Below are 19,867 nucleotides of genomic sequence, written 5' to 3'. Positions count from 1 at the left end.
TGCCCACAGTTTTAACAGGTCCAAAGGCTTCTAGATTTACTACTGCATTTCCGTGATCTGAATCTATGTAGCGGAAGGAGTTCACCCACTGAGAGAACCACAGGACATACTGGGGCCTTACTCCTTTTTGCAGTAATCCCTAGATTTTGCCACATGGAGACATATTCCTGTTAAAAACATCAATCCTTCTTTAGCGTACCTTTTCTAAGAAATATTTCTATGTTTTTGATTTGTATAAAGTCAGACTAATTTAAGCAGGTTTCAGATTACAACAGGGGGCTTACCTCCCTGCAAATATATAGTATCATATTTCTACAATTTTCTCAGAGACACTAGCTTAGAAAGATCCACAGAACTTTCCAATGGTTTCCCCCCACCCCTGTGAGCAGTTGGTCGAGACTCTCCAGAGACACAGAGCAGCATCTGCTGAGCTCTCAGTCTCTTCCTCCCTGTAATCCACACATCACATCATTTGGCTCTAAAGGCCTTTGATAATCCTTTCCTGCGTGTCCTTTGCAAGCCACTTTGAGACTTTACAATCTGACCGCAAGGTCTTTGTGGTCCTCATCTCATGCCTCCTGCCCCAGCTGGTCTGTTTGCTGTTCCTTGAATAAATATATCATGCAACTTCAAAATCTCCACGGGTACTCTATTTTCCCCTTTGTCTGCTTTCCCCTGCTTTTCTTCCTGGAAGGGTCCACTGAAAATTCTCCTCTGGGTTAACCCCTATGCTGACCCACATAGGCAGCAATAACTACTTCCTCCTTTGAATTCTTGCAAAAACCATGTAGCCGAATGATCTGGCTTAGTCACCACAGACAAGAGTTCTGTTTGTGCCTTCTGTCTCTGAGACCAATCACTGAACCTAAGGGTCTCTAAAAGAGGTTCAGAGGAGGGGGCTCTTGTGAGTTTTTAGAACAATTTCATAGCCTTGAACAACTAAATGCTGCCTCTCTTGAAGAAGGAGTGAGGATGCAGAATTTGCTGGACTCTGTTCTCTCTGGATAGCCTCTCAGCTGAAGCCAAAATAGCCATGAACCAAATCTCTACAGGCATTACATGGAATACTGATGGGTTTACAAAGAAAAGGAGTTCTTTTGGTTTAAGTGGGGACTGAGGAACATTGCTAAAGTGTTCTAGTTTCAACAGACTCCAAATTGCTTCCACTGGAAAAAGTCTGTCTTCCTGATGTGCTTGGCACTTGATGTTTAGAGACAAGATGTTCCTACCAAGAGCTTAATGCACTACACAAAATAAGTGTTTTTGTTTGGGCTGTTTTTGGTTCCTTGGGGAGCCACATACCTTATGGTTTAATTCTATCAGGTGGTATAATTTTTTTTTTTCCAGAAATGTTCCAGGGTAATGCTGTAGATGCCTGTTGTGGTATGTGACCTTCAGCATACCGAGCTAACATTTTGGGTAATAATTGGAATAGTTTGTATTACTATTGTATAATGTTACATATTATATAATATGATATTACTACAATTATATAATTAAAAGACAATGGCTTATATTACACTTAGATTGCACATTCTATGTGCCAGACACTTCCTAAACACTTCACATAAATTAATTACTTTAATACTCATAGCAACTCCATTGAAATACCCCATTGTCCAGATGAGAAAATTGAGACAGAGAGAGGCTAAGTAACTTTCCCAAGATCATACTACAATCATTTGATGAAAGGTGGATTTGAAAAGAACTGTCTGATTCCTTCTTACCCATGGCTGGGTCTTCTTACTCAGCCAGCCATGAGTAAGAAGTCAATCAACATGGAAATGCTAGCATGGGGCCTGACATATGGAGCCAGACACCATGCCAATATTGGCTATTGTTATAATTCAGAAGATGTTCTCTAAATCTCCCTCTGTGCTGGGAGTACTGTCATGGGAATGATTCCTGGGACAGTCAATGAAAGAATGTCTTGCCGATTTACTGGCTGCTCCTAAGATTCTCAAGTATGGATCTTTGCTGGGTGGCAAGAAAAATACTAGCGTGATAAATTGTTTCATTGCATTTCGCATGATCTTGTATGATCATCATGCATAAGGTCATTTTTCTTTTCTGGCATATTTGCAATGACCATATCAACAAACGGTATTTTATTTCTCATGACTACCTTTACCAAAGGAGATTTAGAATCATTACAAGTGGCAGGTTTTGACCAGGAGAGGAGTGTTGAATATAAGCATTATGGTATATAATGCATTTTCAATTTTCCATTATCTTTAGTAAGAACTATTTTAATGTAGACTTTTATTTTTAAAGCGGGGTAGCTAATATTCAGCAGAAAACTCCTTAAGCTTTAGTTTTATCTATTTACATCCTGATACTAGTTACTCACAAGTATTTAAAGTCACTAGGTTTACTTAAAGATAATCCGTTTCACTCAATAATTTTATTTATGTAGCATAATTAAAAGTTACCAAAGAACTTCATGATATTATCATTCCTTATAAATTTGCTAAAAACATCTTCCTGTGGACCTAGTCATATGACTATGTGCAAACATGTATGCTTCTTTCCTAGAGAAAAATCCATCTGTTTATCATAGTTTACCATATTTTAGCAAGCATGAAAATTGCATCTTAGATACCATAGGTTACACTGGGATATATGAAATAGTTTACCGTAATGCTCATATTTCTTGGCTTAAAAATAACAGCAATTTTCAAGTTCAAGGAAGAAGTTCTGTAGGATCACACATTTAGAAAGTGCCACTTTCAGCCAGTTGCTCCATACTTTCAAAACTGATCACTTCAACTAAGGTTGTCTTTTAAAATTCTACAGTTCTAAGATAAATACAGTGGAAGGTACCATAAAAGATTATTTTCCAATTCTTGGGAAGAATATGACAAAAGACTTCACTTAAAAGATGGATGGCTGTGTATCATTTAAGGCAGGGAACAACAATCATGGAGCTGAGGAAGAAATACTAAAGTCAGAGGATCTTTGCGGGGCTAAGGGAGTCAGGGAGAAAGAGTGAGTGGTAATTTCTGGACTTCCTCAGGGAGACGCAATGTCAACATTTGCAGCCTGGCTTCAAAGAAGTCATCATGGAACTGTGACTCTGGGATGCAGAAAATGGAATGATCATTATTTTGCCTTCCTTTTATAACATTGGCAAGAATAATAACAATGAACATTACTTTTATTGATAGACTACCTGATACTGTGCTAAGGTTTTACATGTACTTAAAAAGCAACATATATATATGTGTGTGTGTGTGTGTGTGTGCATGCACATGTGTGTGTGTGTATTCAAATAGCATATTTGAGCTAATAATAAAGAATTTAAACTGGTTGCTCATAGACCAGAAGTCATTTTGAACCATTAAGACCCCCAAATCCCACAGTTTTGTATAGCCTTATAAATTGTGCAGTAATTACCATGGTTATTCTTGAATCTGAGTTAATTCTCCAGCTTGGGTGGATGGTGGTGGTTCCTCAGACAGAGAAGGCCTCCCCATGTGTTTGCCTGCAGTTCGTGCAGTTGGGGAAGGAGAATCAAAGCTGTCTCCCGACCTTTCCCTGAACGTCCATACCCATGTCTCTTATCTGCACCTTGGCCAGTGGCTGTTCTCCAATTTGAAATATCCCCTGTATCCCTGCCATCAAATCTCTCTTCTTCCAAATACTTCCTCTGAGATACTATCCCACCAAACTCCTTGACTGACCTCATTGCTCACTGATCCTCTTTTGCTCTGCATTCCCGAGCACTTTTAGAAAGTTCATACTCTGGTCCAGAAAGAACCTAAATAGAAGTTTATATTTTCTTCTTCCTTGCTTGTCTTTTCAAATTACACTCTAAGTCCACCAGGCAAGTGGTTTTCCTTTCACATCTACTTTTTAAAAAAATATACAATTACCTCCCTCCTTGCCCCTCCCTCCTTCCCCTTTCCCCCCTTTCCTTCCTCTTTCTACCATACTTTGAGAGCTGTTGCATTCATTCTACCATATTCAGAAAACAGATAAATGTATCAGTTGACATATTTTAGTCCCAAGGGTTTCTAGAGTTAATCTTCTAAGACATACGCATGCCAACTTACAGCTGCTATTTGTTGTTTTTAAACTTTTAGTTGAGGGGCGCCTGGGTGGCTCAGTTGGTTGAGCAACTGCCTTCAGCTCAGGTCATAATCCTGGAGTCCCGGGATCGAGTCCCACATCGGGCTCCCTGCTCGGCGGGGAGCCTGCTTCTCCCTCTGACCCTCCCCCATCTCGTGCTCTCTCTCTGTCTCATTCTCTCTCTCAAATAAATAAATAAAATCTTAAAAAAAAAACAAAACTTTTAGTTGAAATGCAGGCTCTGGTTTGGATCCAAGAACGTATTATGGTTATCATCATGAATACAAAAGTCCCTTTTCAAAGGGATTATGAGTGCTTGATAATTTTCAAAATCCACTTCCACCTACTCAAATGCCCCCAAATGCTTTTAATTTTGACCTGCTAATTGGATGATTTCCTTCCCATCACCCTAGTGTAGAATTAAATCAAAGCATATTTCATATTCAGAATCTTTATTCATGTATCTTTTTGTTTTATATGTAAAAAATAGGGTGGATAAAACGAAGAGCAAAAGCAACTCTCGAGAAGGAAATATGTAATAAGAGTGTCTTGTGAAACCCACACAATGGGGCAGAGAATGGAATTGAAATTTGCCTGACTGCCAGATGGAAGGGATTTCACAGGCAGGCTTTATAAAACTGCCATTTTTTTGTACCTGCTGATGGCCGCGTTTCCTTCCTGCCCAAATACTGCCAACCAGAGTTGGTGTCCATCTATAGCTGTCAGGTACTGGAGATGGAGACCACTCATGCTAATTAGATGAGCTGACATGTGCCAGGGTAGGGGGTCACCCAGGGGCCCATGGTTACACCTGTTTCATCCGCTGGGCTTAGCAAAGAGGAGTTCAGACTCAGAGTAAAAGAATGCCCTTTTGACTAATGAGATTTGATGGGGGTTTTGAGAAATATTTGACTTTTAAAAAACAAATGAATATAATCACTATGAAAGTGGAATTGTGTTAGTGCTAGACTAAAGTCAGTTGGAAGATAAAATAAACCTGATTATGAGAGGTGACTTAATTCAGTGAGAAGGGGCAAAAGCCTTGAATCTGAAGAGACCTGGATGACCTATGACCATAGTAAAAACTGCTCTGTGACAGAGTCCAGACCAATAAAATGGAGATGAGATGATAGTCCTACATGACCTGTCTGAATTACTTGTGCTATCAATTGATGGAATTCATTGAAGAATATCTGGAAGTAGAAAGAGACTGAATTAAAAAAAAAAAAAAAGCCTATGCACATGCTACAGAGCCATAATGATAACATGTGAAGGAAGTAAAGAATTCATGTGCATAAAATATGATGTACACATACATGTGAACACATTCATCAGTTAAGCAAATATTTTGTTGACAGATTCTCTGGTTCTATTCTTAGTCTGTGAAGCACTGAAGGGAAATTCTCTACTCCCTGGTCTCCCTCCACAGACTAGTGGGGGAGACAGAAACACAAACTCATCATCTCAATTCAAACCTTAGACTGGACGTGTGTGTGGAGGCTGTCTCTCTCAAATGCCAGACAGAGTCAGACTCAAGTTTACCAACTTTCTGACCAGGGGCAGGGACAGGCCGAAGAGGAGAGTTACCAGGAACGAGGATCACCACACTGCCGAAGGATTAGTCACTGTTTTCCTCCTGTTTGTTTCATTCAGATCTATGTTGTATGAAGCAAAAGTGTGATAAACTGGAATAGAGTGAGGGCTTGTTTTGGTGACCCGCAGTCCCAGGGGGCTGATTTTACTCATGAGTAAGTGACTGCTACCCTGATTAGTCTTAACCTTTTTTGTGCTTTTTCACCATGATTATTTTTCTTACCTTTAGGTGCGGTATCTAAGAACTGATCTCGAAGACTATCAAGCTGTTCAATGGTCAGGGTGCCATTTTCTTCCTTTTCTACAGGTGGGGGGCGTACTGGGGGAGGGGGGTCTGGAAAGACTTTCATATCGCCATTAATGAAGAAATCTTCTTGGCTTAAATAAAGTTCATTCTGAATTTTTGTAGATGTTTCAATGTGATAGCGAGCCACCTCGGTTAATTTTTCCACACTGAAAATGGAAAAACGAATAAGGTTATCTCCACTAAATACTACTGGGTTAACAGTGTTTGCTTACTACACAGAGTCTATACATTGTACAACTAAGGTAGACAATTCAATCTGCATGTTTACAATTTCCAATTCTCTTCAAACCCACTTTGTGAAAAGGCAGAGTATAAATAAATAAGTGTAGATTGGAAATAAGATATATGCTCATTATAGAGCTCATGGTCACATCTTTATATGAAGCTGAACAAAAAGGGACTTCAAAGATGGTTTTATTAATATTAGAACATATTTTACTGTGTAAGTAAGATGACTGAGAAACAAACAGGGTTTTAGAGGGGAGGGGTGTGGGGGATGGGTTAGCCCGGTGATGGGTGTTAAGGAGGGCACGTATTGCATGGAGCACTGGGTGTTATGTGAAAACAATGAATCATGGAACACTACATCAAAACCTAATGATGTACTGTATGGTGACTAACATAATAAAATTAAATTAAATTAAAAAAAAAAGATTGTGTCAAGAGATACATTTCATTCTAAGTATGCACCGGAAGAAAGTTATATGGCAGAAAAATCTGTAAAATACAACTGTTAGAATGACACATTTATTTGGAATCAGGAAAAATTGTTAAGTTGATCAAATATGATTATGGATTTCTAGAAGAGTGGCTTTTCTCTAAATTTAGATCAAGGAGTTGGATGTTATTTAAGACACAATTGTCAGAATGGACTCTAATAATATAAACCCATTGAAATTGCTTTCTATTTTTACAAATAATAATTCCTAGTTAAATCATGTAGTATAAGCAGTAATAGGTGCAGTGGAAAGAACACTGGAAGCTGAGCTCTCATTCCAGAACACTCCATAGCCGTGGGTCCTTGGGAACTTATTTAAGCTCCCTGAATTTCCTTATCTTTGCATGGAGCCAGTGACACATAACACCATACCTTTTGATTATTAATGTGAAATCACACAGGGCATGGATTTAACCTATACTGGGGATTATAGCTATGGCTCCAATTAAAGGCCACTTCAAAAGCCAGAGAAGTTTTATACACAAATAAATGCAATATTACTGTATTACAGGAAGAATTGTGTTTACAGTTTGCAATAAAGATTGTACATGATGGAAAAATCCATTTTTAATCTGCTTTTATGTAACCCAGCAACATAATATAAAATATATACTGAAAAATTTTAAAAATAGGATTAGTTGCTTTCTTTGAAAAGACAACCCTAGAATTCAACTCCAGCATGCTGTACTGGTGAGTGCCCACAAAGCGTGTATTATCTAATTAGTTTATGCCTCCTGGTGTGTGTGTGCTGGGCGCAGAGGAGAAGGCACTGGAGAGCAACTAAGTTTGCAGCCTTGAGTGAGGATGGCCTCCCACTGCAGACCAAGACTGAGCCATAACCAGGATCTCAAAATGGGTGTGCTCCACCTAGTGGAGGTTACCAGGCCTACCCTTCTCAGGAATGAAAGAGATTAAAAAAATGCCAGGGGAATGAAAAGCAAGATTTGAAGTTCCAAGGGATCTGATAGCTCTCTCTATATTTTCCTTTTATCACCAGAGAGCTTTTACAATAACTAAAACAGAAAGCATAGCTGAACAATCCTAGTTTTAACTTCTTGTTAAAGTTATTCAGGGGTCAGATATATACACATAATATAAATCTGAGAAATTGGGGTACATCTGATAAAAATAAGAAGCATTTACCCTTGATGGCCACATGGATGGGAGCTGTGAATTCTATGAATTAAGAAGATACGTTTTCATTTGTAAGGGGCAGGCCAAGAACAGAACTGAACATCACTGCTCTATGATGGTAATGAGTAACAGACTTTGCTATCCAGCAGTAAAATTATGTTAAGCCTTACTGCAGGAAGGTTACCAGGCTGAGGGGTGTGTGTGTGTGTGTGTGTGTGTGTGTGTGTGTGTGTGTTATTATATAGCACAACAGGTATTAAAAAAACTAGGCTGAAGATTTTACAACAGAACTTTCATTATGAGACAAGGATTATAGAAAACAAACCATAACAACTATCTTTCCGATAGCAGTTGTTTCTGAGAATACCCGCCATTTGTATTCTATGTAGGTAGCAACTTCTAAATTTTCAGTAAATGTTTATTCCAAACTGTAGTGTTCACAGAATCTAGATCTAGTAGAATCCTCTGAAGTAGCCTGGTTGCCTTGTTTCCTTTTTTAGATGAAGCCCATGGGGGCCCCCAAGTGATTAGGCAGGCTGCTCATTTGTGCACAATGAGGGAATCCCCATCTCTTGGAACATCATGGCTCCTGACTCTCACTTGAAGGCTATTTCTGCTTTGCTGAGCTGCTTTTTAGGGGAGAATTAAGAGAATGAGACTTTCTGCCCCTCACTAGAGATGAGAAGTCTGAAAAACCTTTGGAACCCAAGAGCAAAGTAGAACTGGGTATTACCCTTACAAGGGAATCAGCCTCACTGGTAAAACATTGCAGTGACTGACTTCTCAGTCTCTCATTAATCAGCCCTGACTAAAAAGTCTGGCATTAGAAAGATATGAAACTTTATCTTCTGAAAAATATTTAAAAATTACCTATAATCGTACCTTGTAAACTAAGGTCCTCATTGAGCAGGGTAAAAACCAAACTCAGAAATGATATGCAAAACTGGACATTGCAACAGGACAGTTTGATACATGACTTATTGTTTGAGAAGAACCCATACAAATGCATTTGTGATTCCCTAAAAGGTCAAAATTTCTATTTGTAAATGCCTAAAAATCTGCCAATTTTGGCCACCAGGAATTAAAAAATACATTTTGGAAAAGCCATGCTGTACATTACCTGGCCATTTCATTCAAGTACCTCTCACCAAGCCACTTTTCCAAGAGTTTATATACATCGACCACCTTTGTTAAGAAATCTTCAAGAAAAGCCAATGCTTTTGTCTTTATCAGTTCAAGCCGGAACTGTGTGGCTATCTCTATTTAAGAAGAAAATTAAGGATTATATATACATGCATTTTCTAACCTACTGAATTCAATTTTAAACCAATCATGCTTCAGTTTGTGAAGATGTAGGTGGACATTTAATTTACGAGTATAGGTAATACCTGATCTATGTTACTGAGAAAAAAAAAGTGTAATGCATGGTAGGGTCATTTGGCAATTTATGTAAGCCAAAAGTATTATAAACTGAGCTTTACATTTACTGCACTTTATAGTAATATATTCTTTGATAAATTGGAGTGGGAAAACACAAATAAATAAAAAGGGGAAGGTACAAAGTCTCTTGATGATCTCCCTACTTTAGAATCTCGGGATGGCAATGCCATTGTATTTTCTTAGCACTGGTAAAACTAGGGTAAATCCTCTGTATCCCAGGGCCTATTGCTGCCCATGGCACACTCTAAGGTCTGTGGATTTTACTTCTGAAATAGTTTTTCCATGTTTCTTCTTTGCTTATTCCACTGGCCTAATTTGTTCATTTTCCCAATTTTTTTTCAAAGTCCATTTTGAGTTGCATTATAAGACAAGTGGAAGGGCCAGGAGAATATATCTTATAAAACCATTGCTACCTATAGAAAAGGAGGCTCTTGAGCATTATCGATCCATGACTGCCTCTTCTATGGTCTCTGTTCCCAAGAACTCACTTTCAGGGCCTGTTAACCTCAGTTAGGATTTATTTTCCTAATGAGAGGCCTAAATTATTCTTAACATATAAAACCACCTACGTACACGGCCTTAAGCCTTCTTTCAACTTGTAAAAATCACACAGACTCTAACATATTCTTTCTGTGTCTATTCTCTGAGATTAATTATTGCTGGTGTTCTCCTAATCCCTTCCCAAATTTTCTTTGTCTCTTTTTGAGATCCCGGCAGACAGTTATAGAACAGCTGAATCTAGCCCTCATGTGGTCCTATGAAAACAACCAACTAAATGCTGTACTTTTCAATCATTTTGCTTTGTGTTCTCCTAGACACAACTTGAGGCAGTCACAGGCTGTTTGCCTACTGGACTGTTTTCCACTGAAAAGAATCATCTCAGTTCTTCCCAAATGCTACCTTCAAATTGCAGGGCAGCAAGGTGTTCTTCCTTGATTCTGAGCATCAGTTCTTTTCTCTTTTCCATTTGGGCAATCTCCTCTGCTGTCCCTGTCACAGGCGCAGCCTCTGCCATTGGCGGTGATTTGCCTGGAAGCACAGTGGAACTCGGGGAGGAGCGAGTGGGCATGCAAGGGGACACACAGCTCCTTGGACAAAATGAGGACCAAGCGAAACATGCGGGTCTATAGCAAAACTCTTGCGATTTGGAAAGGACCAACCTGAGTCCTGACTGTGAGTGGGAAATATGGATCTTTCCTTGAGAATTCTCCATGTGTTATCTAGGCTATACACATACAAAAATGCCCCTTTTGTGTAGCATCAGGGGAAAATGAGGTGTGCAGCGAGGGCAGACCTGGTTATAGACTCCAAGGAAGGTGCAATGCAGAGTTTGGGGACGGGAATTAGCAAACTGCAACACACCACGGATGCCATTAGCCAGCTGCAGAAGAACTGTTCCATCAGAGGTCCTAGTGTTAGCCAAGTGTATCCCACATCCTCATGAAGAAAAGAGCAGGGGACCAACATCCAGAAGATATGGCTGAAATGTGGCTCAGGGTCAAGAATCTGCAATCTACTGAATCTTTTCAGTAGTACTTAACTGCAAGTACTTCAATGATTACCATAAGAGATTTAGAAAATAAGAATTTGTCAGCATTTTTCTGACAATCTACCCTTGAGAAATGGCAGTGTGATTCTAACTGCAGGCTCTGTTCACGTAATTCTACTTAGTGCAATAAAGCCGTCTTGAAGGTCTGACCGCAGGCGTTCAAGTCATGTGAAGAAGACATAATTGTAAATAAAGAAACTGTAATAAAATGTAATTGCAATAGTAGGTGGATGTATGAATTACAGCTGAAAGGGAGCTTAGTCTCGTTGGATTTCTGTTTTATCATCTGTAAAATTAAGGGAATGGACTCAACCATTTATCCATTAAAAGTAGATTGAAGTATGTCCTTCAAATGCTGCTTATTTCTTTCATTTTTACCATCTGAGATGGACTAAGTGGTGTGTTTTTTCTTGTGGTGCTATTCTTCTCTTTGATTCGAGTGCCACCCATCACCACCCACTTGCCCACATCCTTAGCTTCCCCCTCTTACTCCTGCTCAGGGTTGCTTAAATGTACTCCAGCTGGGAGGTGTTTCCTTACCTCTCAGAAGGACTGAGGTGACCTCGCTCTCAAGGTTGCCTGCACCTCCCCCACTAAAGAACAAGGATGGGTCAAACATCAGTCTCTGCTGCTAGGCTAGAGTTCCCATCAGGGCAGGGACTGTGTTTTTGTTCTGGTTCTTGAAGTTCATCATTGTGTCCCTCGCACCCATCATGGTGTCCTTCTAGCAGGTGCCTAACAAACGTGTCGTGAGCAACTGACTAGTGAGGTGACTTCTGTCTCTTCCTCTCTTGCCTCAACTCACCTTAAATATGTACAAGTGGAGACATTCAAAGGGGGGGGGGATAATGTTTATGCCAGAGTTTATCCCCAAGGCTAAAAGGAGGTCTCTCCCAGCCTGAGTCTTCTCTCGCCCTTGCTTTCCCCTCATGTCTCTGAGGCAGAGGTTAGGCAGGAGGCCTCCAGGAGAGAGGAATTTGCTTGAATTAAACCAGAAACCTGAATTCAACCTGAAACTTACATACTTATAATCGCTTTTCATCCAACCTCCTCTCAGTTACTGCGGCCCCTATGTGCACAATTTTCAGATTACATAGTGCTATTGGGAGTTCTTCTAGCATGTTCCAAACTGTTGTTGAGGTTTATTTTACCTTGGATACGTTTGGATAAACAAGTTAGGTGAGACTGGTACCCAGTATGATTAGTCCACTAACGCCACTGGAGCCTGGGTCTTGGAACAAAACCAAACCAACAGTAGCTTTAACGTGCCTGCTTAGATGTTTGTGTTCTCTACCAAGGAGAGTTGAAGCATCCACAGTTTTGGATGCCAAAACCATGAATACCTTTTGCTTTTTTGTCTGCCTTTTTCTTCTTGGGTGGTTCCTTTATGACTTTTTTATTTGTACCCATCTGAGGAGATTTCTCTTTTGTGTCTGCTGGCAGGTTTTCCTTCTCTTCGTCCATGAGCCTCTGATGAATTTCAGCAGCAACCTGGTTGGATACGAGCAAGATTTCGATGAACGCGACACTTATGAAATATGATAGCTATGTGGATTTAGTCATCACCCAGATCAACTGAAGCCTCATTCTCCTGTAAACAACCATGCCATGTACTCAGTCTTTACAGAAAACATACTTCAATGTTTTACTGACTTGAAAACCTGGCCCGGGCCTCAAGAAGTGGCTTCCCCTTCTGTATGTAGGTTGCTCACTTTCTCCAGCCCTGCATGCAATGCAGCCTTACATTTGCTCATTGCCACCTCCACACTGCAGCAGCTCCATGAGGATGCTTTTTAAAAGCTTTCTTTTAAATCTCAGATTCTATGGACTTAACACCCACTATTCTTCCAGGGCATTCCCCTATACCAATGTTTCTCACCTTTTATCATCATCATCATCATTATTATTATTGACATCCCCTACAGAGTTTTAAAGACAGTTTTTCTAATAGTCTGCTCCATGAAATTTTAATACTGCAAAAGTGTATCTATGTATTTTACCTATAACTGTGTTTTATACATAAAATGGGTAAGAATTTCTCATGTCCCCCAACCAAGTTTTGGGAATGCATGCCCTGTATTATTTGGGCTCATGGACACTTGGATTTTGGGCTTCCATTCTCCTCTAACACTAGACATCATCCCAGAAGGTGCAGTGTTCATGAGGATGACCTGTCCCACGGACTAAGCTCATCTTGTCAGCTTCCTCTACTCAGGGGACTTGTAGCTTCCCGCCATCTCATCAACCCCCTCCTTTCACTCGCACAAATGGAATGTCCTGGTGTGAGAGAGGAGTTGCGGGGCCACCCCATCATAGCTGAGGAGTCGGGAGGGTGGGGTGTGGTTGGGACCCCTCCCTCCCTCCTCCAGGACTCTGTGCTTCAGGCAGCAGGGAAACCTTGTCTTGAGTTCTCGTGCCACTGGGGCCATGCCTGCAGTTTCAAAGGCCAGACCTTCCAAAATAAGTCCAACTGTCCCAGGAAAGGTGAAGAGCACTTAGGGGTGTAGCCCCAAGAAATGAGAGCTTAGAAAAGACTCCCAAAAGGGAGAAAGAAAACCTGCACACCCTGAGGAGGGAGGAGCAACATCTGGTCGAATCCCTTAAAATCTCAATAAAGCAACTGGTAAAGAAATGGGGGTCATGAGAATTCATTTATTGAAGTGCTTACTGTGTCCAAGCCTGACGTTATTTCTGGGGAGGACTGGGTGAGGGGCTCGGAGGAGAAAGAGGAAGTTGGATGGAGGTGAACAGAAAGATGAATAAGGCACAAGCTCTCCCCTGAAAGATGCTTAGTCTTGGTGGGATACACCAGCCAATTCCTGCTCTCCCCAAATTCTTGCAAACTTCATACCCCGGGGCTCAGCATGTAACTGTCCCTGACTGTTCTATGAATGTTTAGTGTTCCACCCTCCAAATGGGCTTCGAGCGGCTTTTAGCACCTTCTATGCTCACAGGGGACTATGGAACTATGGAACCAGGAAATGATTATTAATAGATGGAATTTCTTTTAAAATAATCATATTCCATGGAACATACCCACAGTTTCTTTAAGATCAGTGGAACTTTGGAGAAATACAGAAAAGGTTTCAGAGAACAAGCCAGTTTTGTGTGAGCGTATGTATGTGGTTTTAATCAGATGCCCTTAAGCCATAAAAATGGATTTCATGCTATCTACTGTACTTTAAAATTCTTGGTAAAGCTGAAAACAGACTTGTTAACATCCCCCCCCACCCCGCCTAAATTGCAAGCAATTCACTTTTGAATCTGTTTTTGCAAAGCACCGTAAGTTAGCAATTTCCTTTAAAATTGGATTTTTCTCCTTTATAAACAACTTTGTGGTAGTGGTGGTGGTGGTGGTGGTGGTGATGATGATAATCATCATCTGCATATTTTTGGTCCACTTCCCTCAGAGACCTCTGTGTCTCTTTCAAAAATTAACATTATTCGCAATACATTGAGCGATCTACCTGTAAGCCTGAAGAAACTCTAGAAATAATGTCTTGACATTGTGGGCGTTAACTATGACTTGTTTCTTTGAAATCATTGCATACCTGCTAATTAGAGGAAAGTTTTTCTAAAAATTAACATCACACACTAAACGGGTAGCTGTTGGTGAGACTGCTGTGTAGAAAAAAGCCCATGTTAAAGCACTCTCCTTTCAGTTGCTCTAATCCCCGCTTGCACTGTTTTTCCCTGCAATGGTTTGCCCAAGCATGTCTGTCTCACTGGAAACTTAAAATTCCCTTAAGGTCATGTGACATCAAGGTCATAAAAGTCTATTGGAGACATAAAAGCAGGACTCAAATATAATTATTAGGAATACTAATTAGATTAGTACTTAACTTTTCTCCCTTGCTTCCTATGTTATTTTATTTTTTAAAGATTTTATTTATTTATTTGAGAGAGAGAGAGAGAACAAGCAAGGGAGAGAGGGAGAAGCAGGCTCCCCGCTGAGCAGGGGCTGGATATGGGGCTGGATCCCAGGATCCTGGGATCATGACCCGAGACGAAGGCAGATGCTTAACCGACTGAGCCACCCAGGTGACTCTCTATGTGGTTTTTAAATTCCACAAGGAAAATAGTACAATTGTGAATAAATTTTTTTAATGTCATCATCTATTATAGTTACAATTTCCATTATCTATTATATTATATATTATATATAACTATATATAATATTATATATATTACATTATCTATTATAATTTCTTTGGTATACATTATTTCACTGGATCTTTCAACCGTTCACTAGAGGAAAGGTATGTGGAATGTCTCCCATGTTACAGATAAGGAATTGAAGACTGGAAGAGGCTAAGTCATTTCCATAAAATCACACAATTTAACCAAGAGGGGTAGCCAGTGCTCTTTGTGCTGTACGCTGCTCTTTCTAATAATGTAATATTCTACAATGTCATCTCCCCTAGGCAATTCTAATGGGATTTGTAAAACTTGCAAATTACTTTATGTAGCTCAATAAGAATAATAATTCCCTTCTCTCCCCCCCCAAACTCCTAGCTCTGGTTTCCCACTCTCTGGTGCTTGGTAGTTGTAATCTTTCAGTGATCACCATGGTCATTGCCATCATCATCAGTAGTAACATCAGCATCATTGGTCGGGCAGCAGTCCCACGTCAGACTGTGCTGAGCGCTTAGCATCATATTAGATGTGGGCGTGATGCTAGGTGTAGGGTGTATAAAAAGTCTTAGAATCCAGTGAAATGTTTAGGAAAAGAATGAGATAAACATTACAATCACCTAGGATGCTTGGGGAGATAATACTGCTGCAGGGATTGGAAGAGCACATGATCAGAGAAGGCAAGGGCTTCAAGCAGGTCACCAAGTAGTCAGGAATCAAAGCAGGAACTGGCTCTGAAGACTTATATGAAGTATATAGTTTAATCAAATAGAAGGAAGGAGGAATGTATTTTAGGAGAGAAAGATGACATTAGCCGAGGCATGGAAATTGTTAATGCCGAGGGAATATGTAGGAAGCAATATCTAGTTGCTTTATGAGAAGGTTTGATGAGTTGGTACCAGCACGATGGGGAGCACTGAGCCTCTGGGCCAAGGGTTTAGGATTCCACGGTGGCTACTGGAGGTCATCACACTACCTTATTCTCCTCTCTGGTCAATAACAGAAGATCATTTCTGTGTTCTTATAGGCATCATATGCTTTTTTAACAAAATAAATCAATCCCTTTTCTTTATCTGGATCATTTTGCCCTTATAAAGTAGCTATCAGTATTTTTGGGGTATACATCTACTGTCTTATTATGTGCTTTCGACTTATATTGTTTGTCCTAAATCTTGTTCTGTCCTCTTTTCTTATTTTGGACTTAATATTTTAAATTTATTCATTTTCCCTATATTAGTTTGGAAGTAACACACACTAATTCACTTAGTGGTTACTCTAGGAATAACACATGAATTACTGACTAAATAATATTTAGACTTTGATAGGTTCACAATTTATGGTGTAATTCCTACGGTAACCACTAAGAGAACAGTAATAGAATGCACTACTTCTAAAAGTAAGTAGGGGGGGAGAAAGCAAGCAAGAAAAGATATAGAAAGGCTAAAAAATAAGAGGATGAACAAGGATATAACATGTAAACAATATTCAAAAGTATCATTTCCAAAAAAACATTATAAATAAAGAAGACTACCTCCTAGTAAGAAAAGGTTTAGTTCACCAGGCCCAGATGGCTTCTTGGTGAATGCTACTAAACATTTCAAGAGGAAATAATTCCAACTTCCTCAAACTCTTCTAAATAGAAAGAGAAGAAACATATCCTGACTTGATTTATGAGTCTAGTATTACGTGGATGTTAAAAGTTGACAAGGACAGTATGAGAAAAACAAATTTTAGGATTTTCTCACTCATGAACAGAGATTCAAAAAGCCTAAGCAAATTATTAGCAAAACAAAGCCAGCAATATGTAAGAAGGATGATGTTTAATTATAATATTGGACTTATTTCAGGGATGTGATGTAAGTTTAATATTAGAAAATGGACCAATATGATATTTCACATTGATAGAAAACAGAAAAAAAATTATATGACAATCTCAATAGATGCAGAAAAACATTTGTTAATATATTAATGAAAAACCCTCATGGTAAGCTAGAAATGAAAAGAAACTTCCATATTCTGATAAATATCATCTAAAAAAAGTCTATGGCCAACACTTTTGTAAATTTTGACAAGCTGATTTGAAAATTTATATGGAAAGGCAAAGAGCCAAGAGCCAAAATGCTCTGGACAGATGACAAGATGGGAAGATTTGCTCAGCTAGATAACAAATAAGTGATATGACATTATGCAGTTTTGGTACAAGATGGAAAAATAGAGGAATGCAACAGAATTTATGATATGTGGTCACCTACTTTATGACAAAGATGATACTGCAGTGAATGGGGGAAGAATCTGGTATTACTTATGCAAACTGAAGTATTATGTATAGTATCATCAACTGACATTGAAGATAGCTACCACTCTTAGCCATATATCCAATGGCTGTGTGTGCAGAAGTGCAGCCATGGACAAGTACAAGAATGTTCACAGCGAGGGTATCCATAATGGCACAAACTGGAAGCCCAAATGTGTATTAGTAGCAGACTAGTTCAATAAACTGTGATAGATTTACATAATGAAACAATATACAACAACAAAAAGGGACAGATTACAGCTCCACTCAACATATAATGAATCTCATATGTAATGTTGAGCAAAAGAAAACACAAAGAAACAAAAGGTATGAGTCCATGTATTTAAAGTTCGAAAGCAAGCAAAGTTAACTATACTGTTTAGAGCTATAGACTTGGGTGATAAAACTTATGAATATCAAGGCAATGGTTAGTCAAAAGGCAGGCGGAAGGTCCGTGTTGTAGGGATGCAGGGGTTGGGACTGGGAAGGGGCAAGGACTTGGTAGGTTCCGGACCTTTCCCATTTCTCCCGTGTGCTGGTTTCGGCAGTAACTTTAGGTGTGTTCATCGAGCCCTGCAGTTATACTTCATGCACTTTTCTTAGATGTGTCAAAATTCACACTAACATTTTTTATAGTAGAAGCAAGACAATGAAAGGCATCTACAAACACTTTTGAGAGGGGCGCCTGGGTGGCTCAGTCAGTTAAGCGTTTGTCTTCAGCTCAGGTCATGATCTCAGGGTCCTGGGATCAAGCTCTGCATTGGGCCCTCCACTCAGTGGGGAGTCCACTTCTCCCTCTCACTCCCCCTATGTACGTGCTTTCTCTCTCTCTCTCAAATAAATAAATAAAATCTTAAAAAAAAAAATCTACAGTCACTTTTGAGAGGGAGAAACAAAAGAAGGAAGAGCAACAGGAAGAGAGGGAGAACAGAAAGGGAGAACAGAACACTGAGGTTGCTGTGGGATGAACCAGAGAAAAGAACCCTGGAGGCAGAGTGGCCAGGAAGGGATTTGGAAAACACCCAGTCAGAAGTGTCACCTCCTCGCTCTAAGACCCTGCGGTAAGCTCCTCTTCTGCCTCTTCCATAAGGTCTTTGGGAAGGTGGACACTGCTTCCTGTTTGGATGGGATATTTCGGGGAAACTCAAAGAAGGCCTGGCACAGAATGAACAGAGAACCACCTTGGGTACACAGGACTGGAAGGTGAGGGAACAGTGGTCATCCAAGCTAAACTCTGCGTGAACCTTCTGTCCAGGGGGGAGTTTCTCCTTACATTAGAGTTATCTGTGTGCTCTTCCCTTCTCTTTTGATTTGGTGCAGGCCCCTTAGAGGCAGAGACTATCACCGTCCCTTCGCTTCCCAGTGAAGCTGAAAAGAACATGAACTTTGAACTCATATAGTCCTAGGTTCAAATATCCTTTTTGACACTTAACCTGCTAAGTGACCTTGGTAAAAATTTTTAACATTTCTGGATCCTCGTTTTCCATGGTAAAGAGGAGAGTACTTACCCCACAGGTGACTTATGCAAACTAGAGGCCTACAAGGCCAGATGCGTGTTTTTCTTGGCTCTGTAAAGTTTTACAAATTTGATTTCATTTCTAACATGCTAAAATCAGTAGGTTTCACATATAAATCTGAATTTCTGGCTTTTCTTGGAAAATTGTAAAATCTGGCCATACTGGGCCTCATTCTTAAATGGTAAATTTGGTCAGGGTGATGTAGCACATACCTCTTTAGGAGTATGATTTCCACTTGGCCACAGCCTCATCCCTCCCTTATTGCATTATACTTGACCCACATCATTGACTTTTCCTGACGGACCTTTTGGCCCCTGCACTTGGAACCTTGGCCCAGCACAAAAAATAATCTACATGTTGGTTTACTCCATTCTTAAGCTCATCTACTTGCTGACTGAATTGTTTCATTTCTTATTTCTTTCAGAAAACAAAACAAAACAAAAAAATTCCTGAAGGTATAAATTTATACAACATTGTGTAAATTTTCTACTCATAGCATATTACCAATGTTGGTACTTAGTGAAAATGTAGTAACAAGCACTGCTTACCATGTGAGATATTGCTAAAGAAGCCTGCTGCCAGGTGTCCATTAGCAACTTCTCATCTGCCTCAAAGTTTGCCTCAACAGTTTCCAGTGAGTAATCGATCTTGCCCTTCAGTATGGCCTTTGTTTTTGGTTTGGACATAGCTGAATCCGGGGATATGGATATTCGAGAAATTAGAGGAATTCTTTGAAAAAAACAAACAAATAAAAAGGAAATATAAGTATTTCATTTAACAGAATTATATTTTTATGACATGTTACTTTGGGAATTTTGTTATCTTGCTTTAACCTCAATTTTCAAAGTTGTCCTGGAAGAACTCTTCAAATGAAGAAAAGACTATAAAAGATGGTATCCGGGGGCACCTGGGTGGCTCAGTCAGTTAAGTGACTGATTCTTGATTTTGACTCAGGTCATGATCTCCAGGTCATGAGATTGAGCCCCACGTTGGGCTCCATGCTGGGAGTGGATCCTGCTTTGATTAAGATTCTCTCTCTCCCTCTGCCCCTCCCCCAACCCCCTCTCTTAAAAAAAAAAAAGACTGTATTCAAATTTTTACAGTCTTATTA

General features: G+C 39.7%; 1 protein-coding gene across 1 annotated transcript in view; it reads right to left on the bottom strand.

The window, feature by feature from the left end:
• Positions 1-19,867, bottom strand: part of LOC118006348 (sperm flagellar protein 2-like) — a 167,350-nt gene that overhangs the window by 31,047 nt on the left and 116,436 nt on the right. The window contains exons 25-29 of the mRNA XM_034998971.1: positions 19,305-19,485; positions 12,156-12,303; positions 10,164-10,292; positions 8,944-9,082; positions 5,888-6,117 (exon numbers count right to left, since the gene is read on the bottom strand). Of these exons, the coding sequence (XP_034854862.1) occupies positions 5,888-6,117; positions 8,944-9,082; positions 10,164-10,292; positions 12,156-12,303; positions 19,305-19,485 (827 nt within the window). The remainder of the gene's footprint in view (positions 1-5,887; positions 6,118-8,943; positions 9,083-10,163; positions 10,293-12,155; positions 12,304-19,304; positions 19,486-19,867) is intronic.

Source organism: Mirounga leonina, unplaced genomic scaffold (assembly GCF_011800145.1).
Source record: "Mirounga leonina isolate KUSES-001 unplaced genomic scaffold, KU_Mleo_1.0 Mir_96, whole genome shotgun sequence".
Classification (NCBI taxonomy): Eukaryota; Metazoa; Chordata; class Mammalia; order Carnivora; family Phocidae; genus Mirounga; species Mirounga leonina.
This window is presented reverse-complemented; position numbering and strand designations above follow the sequence as displayed.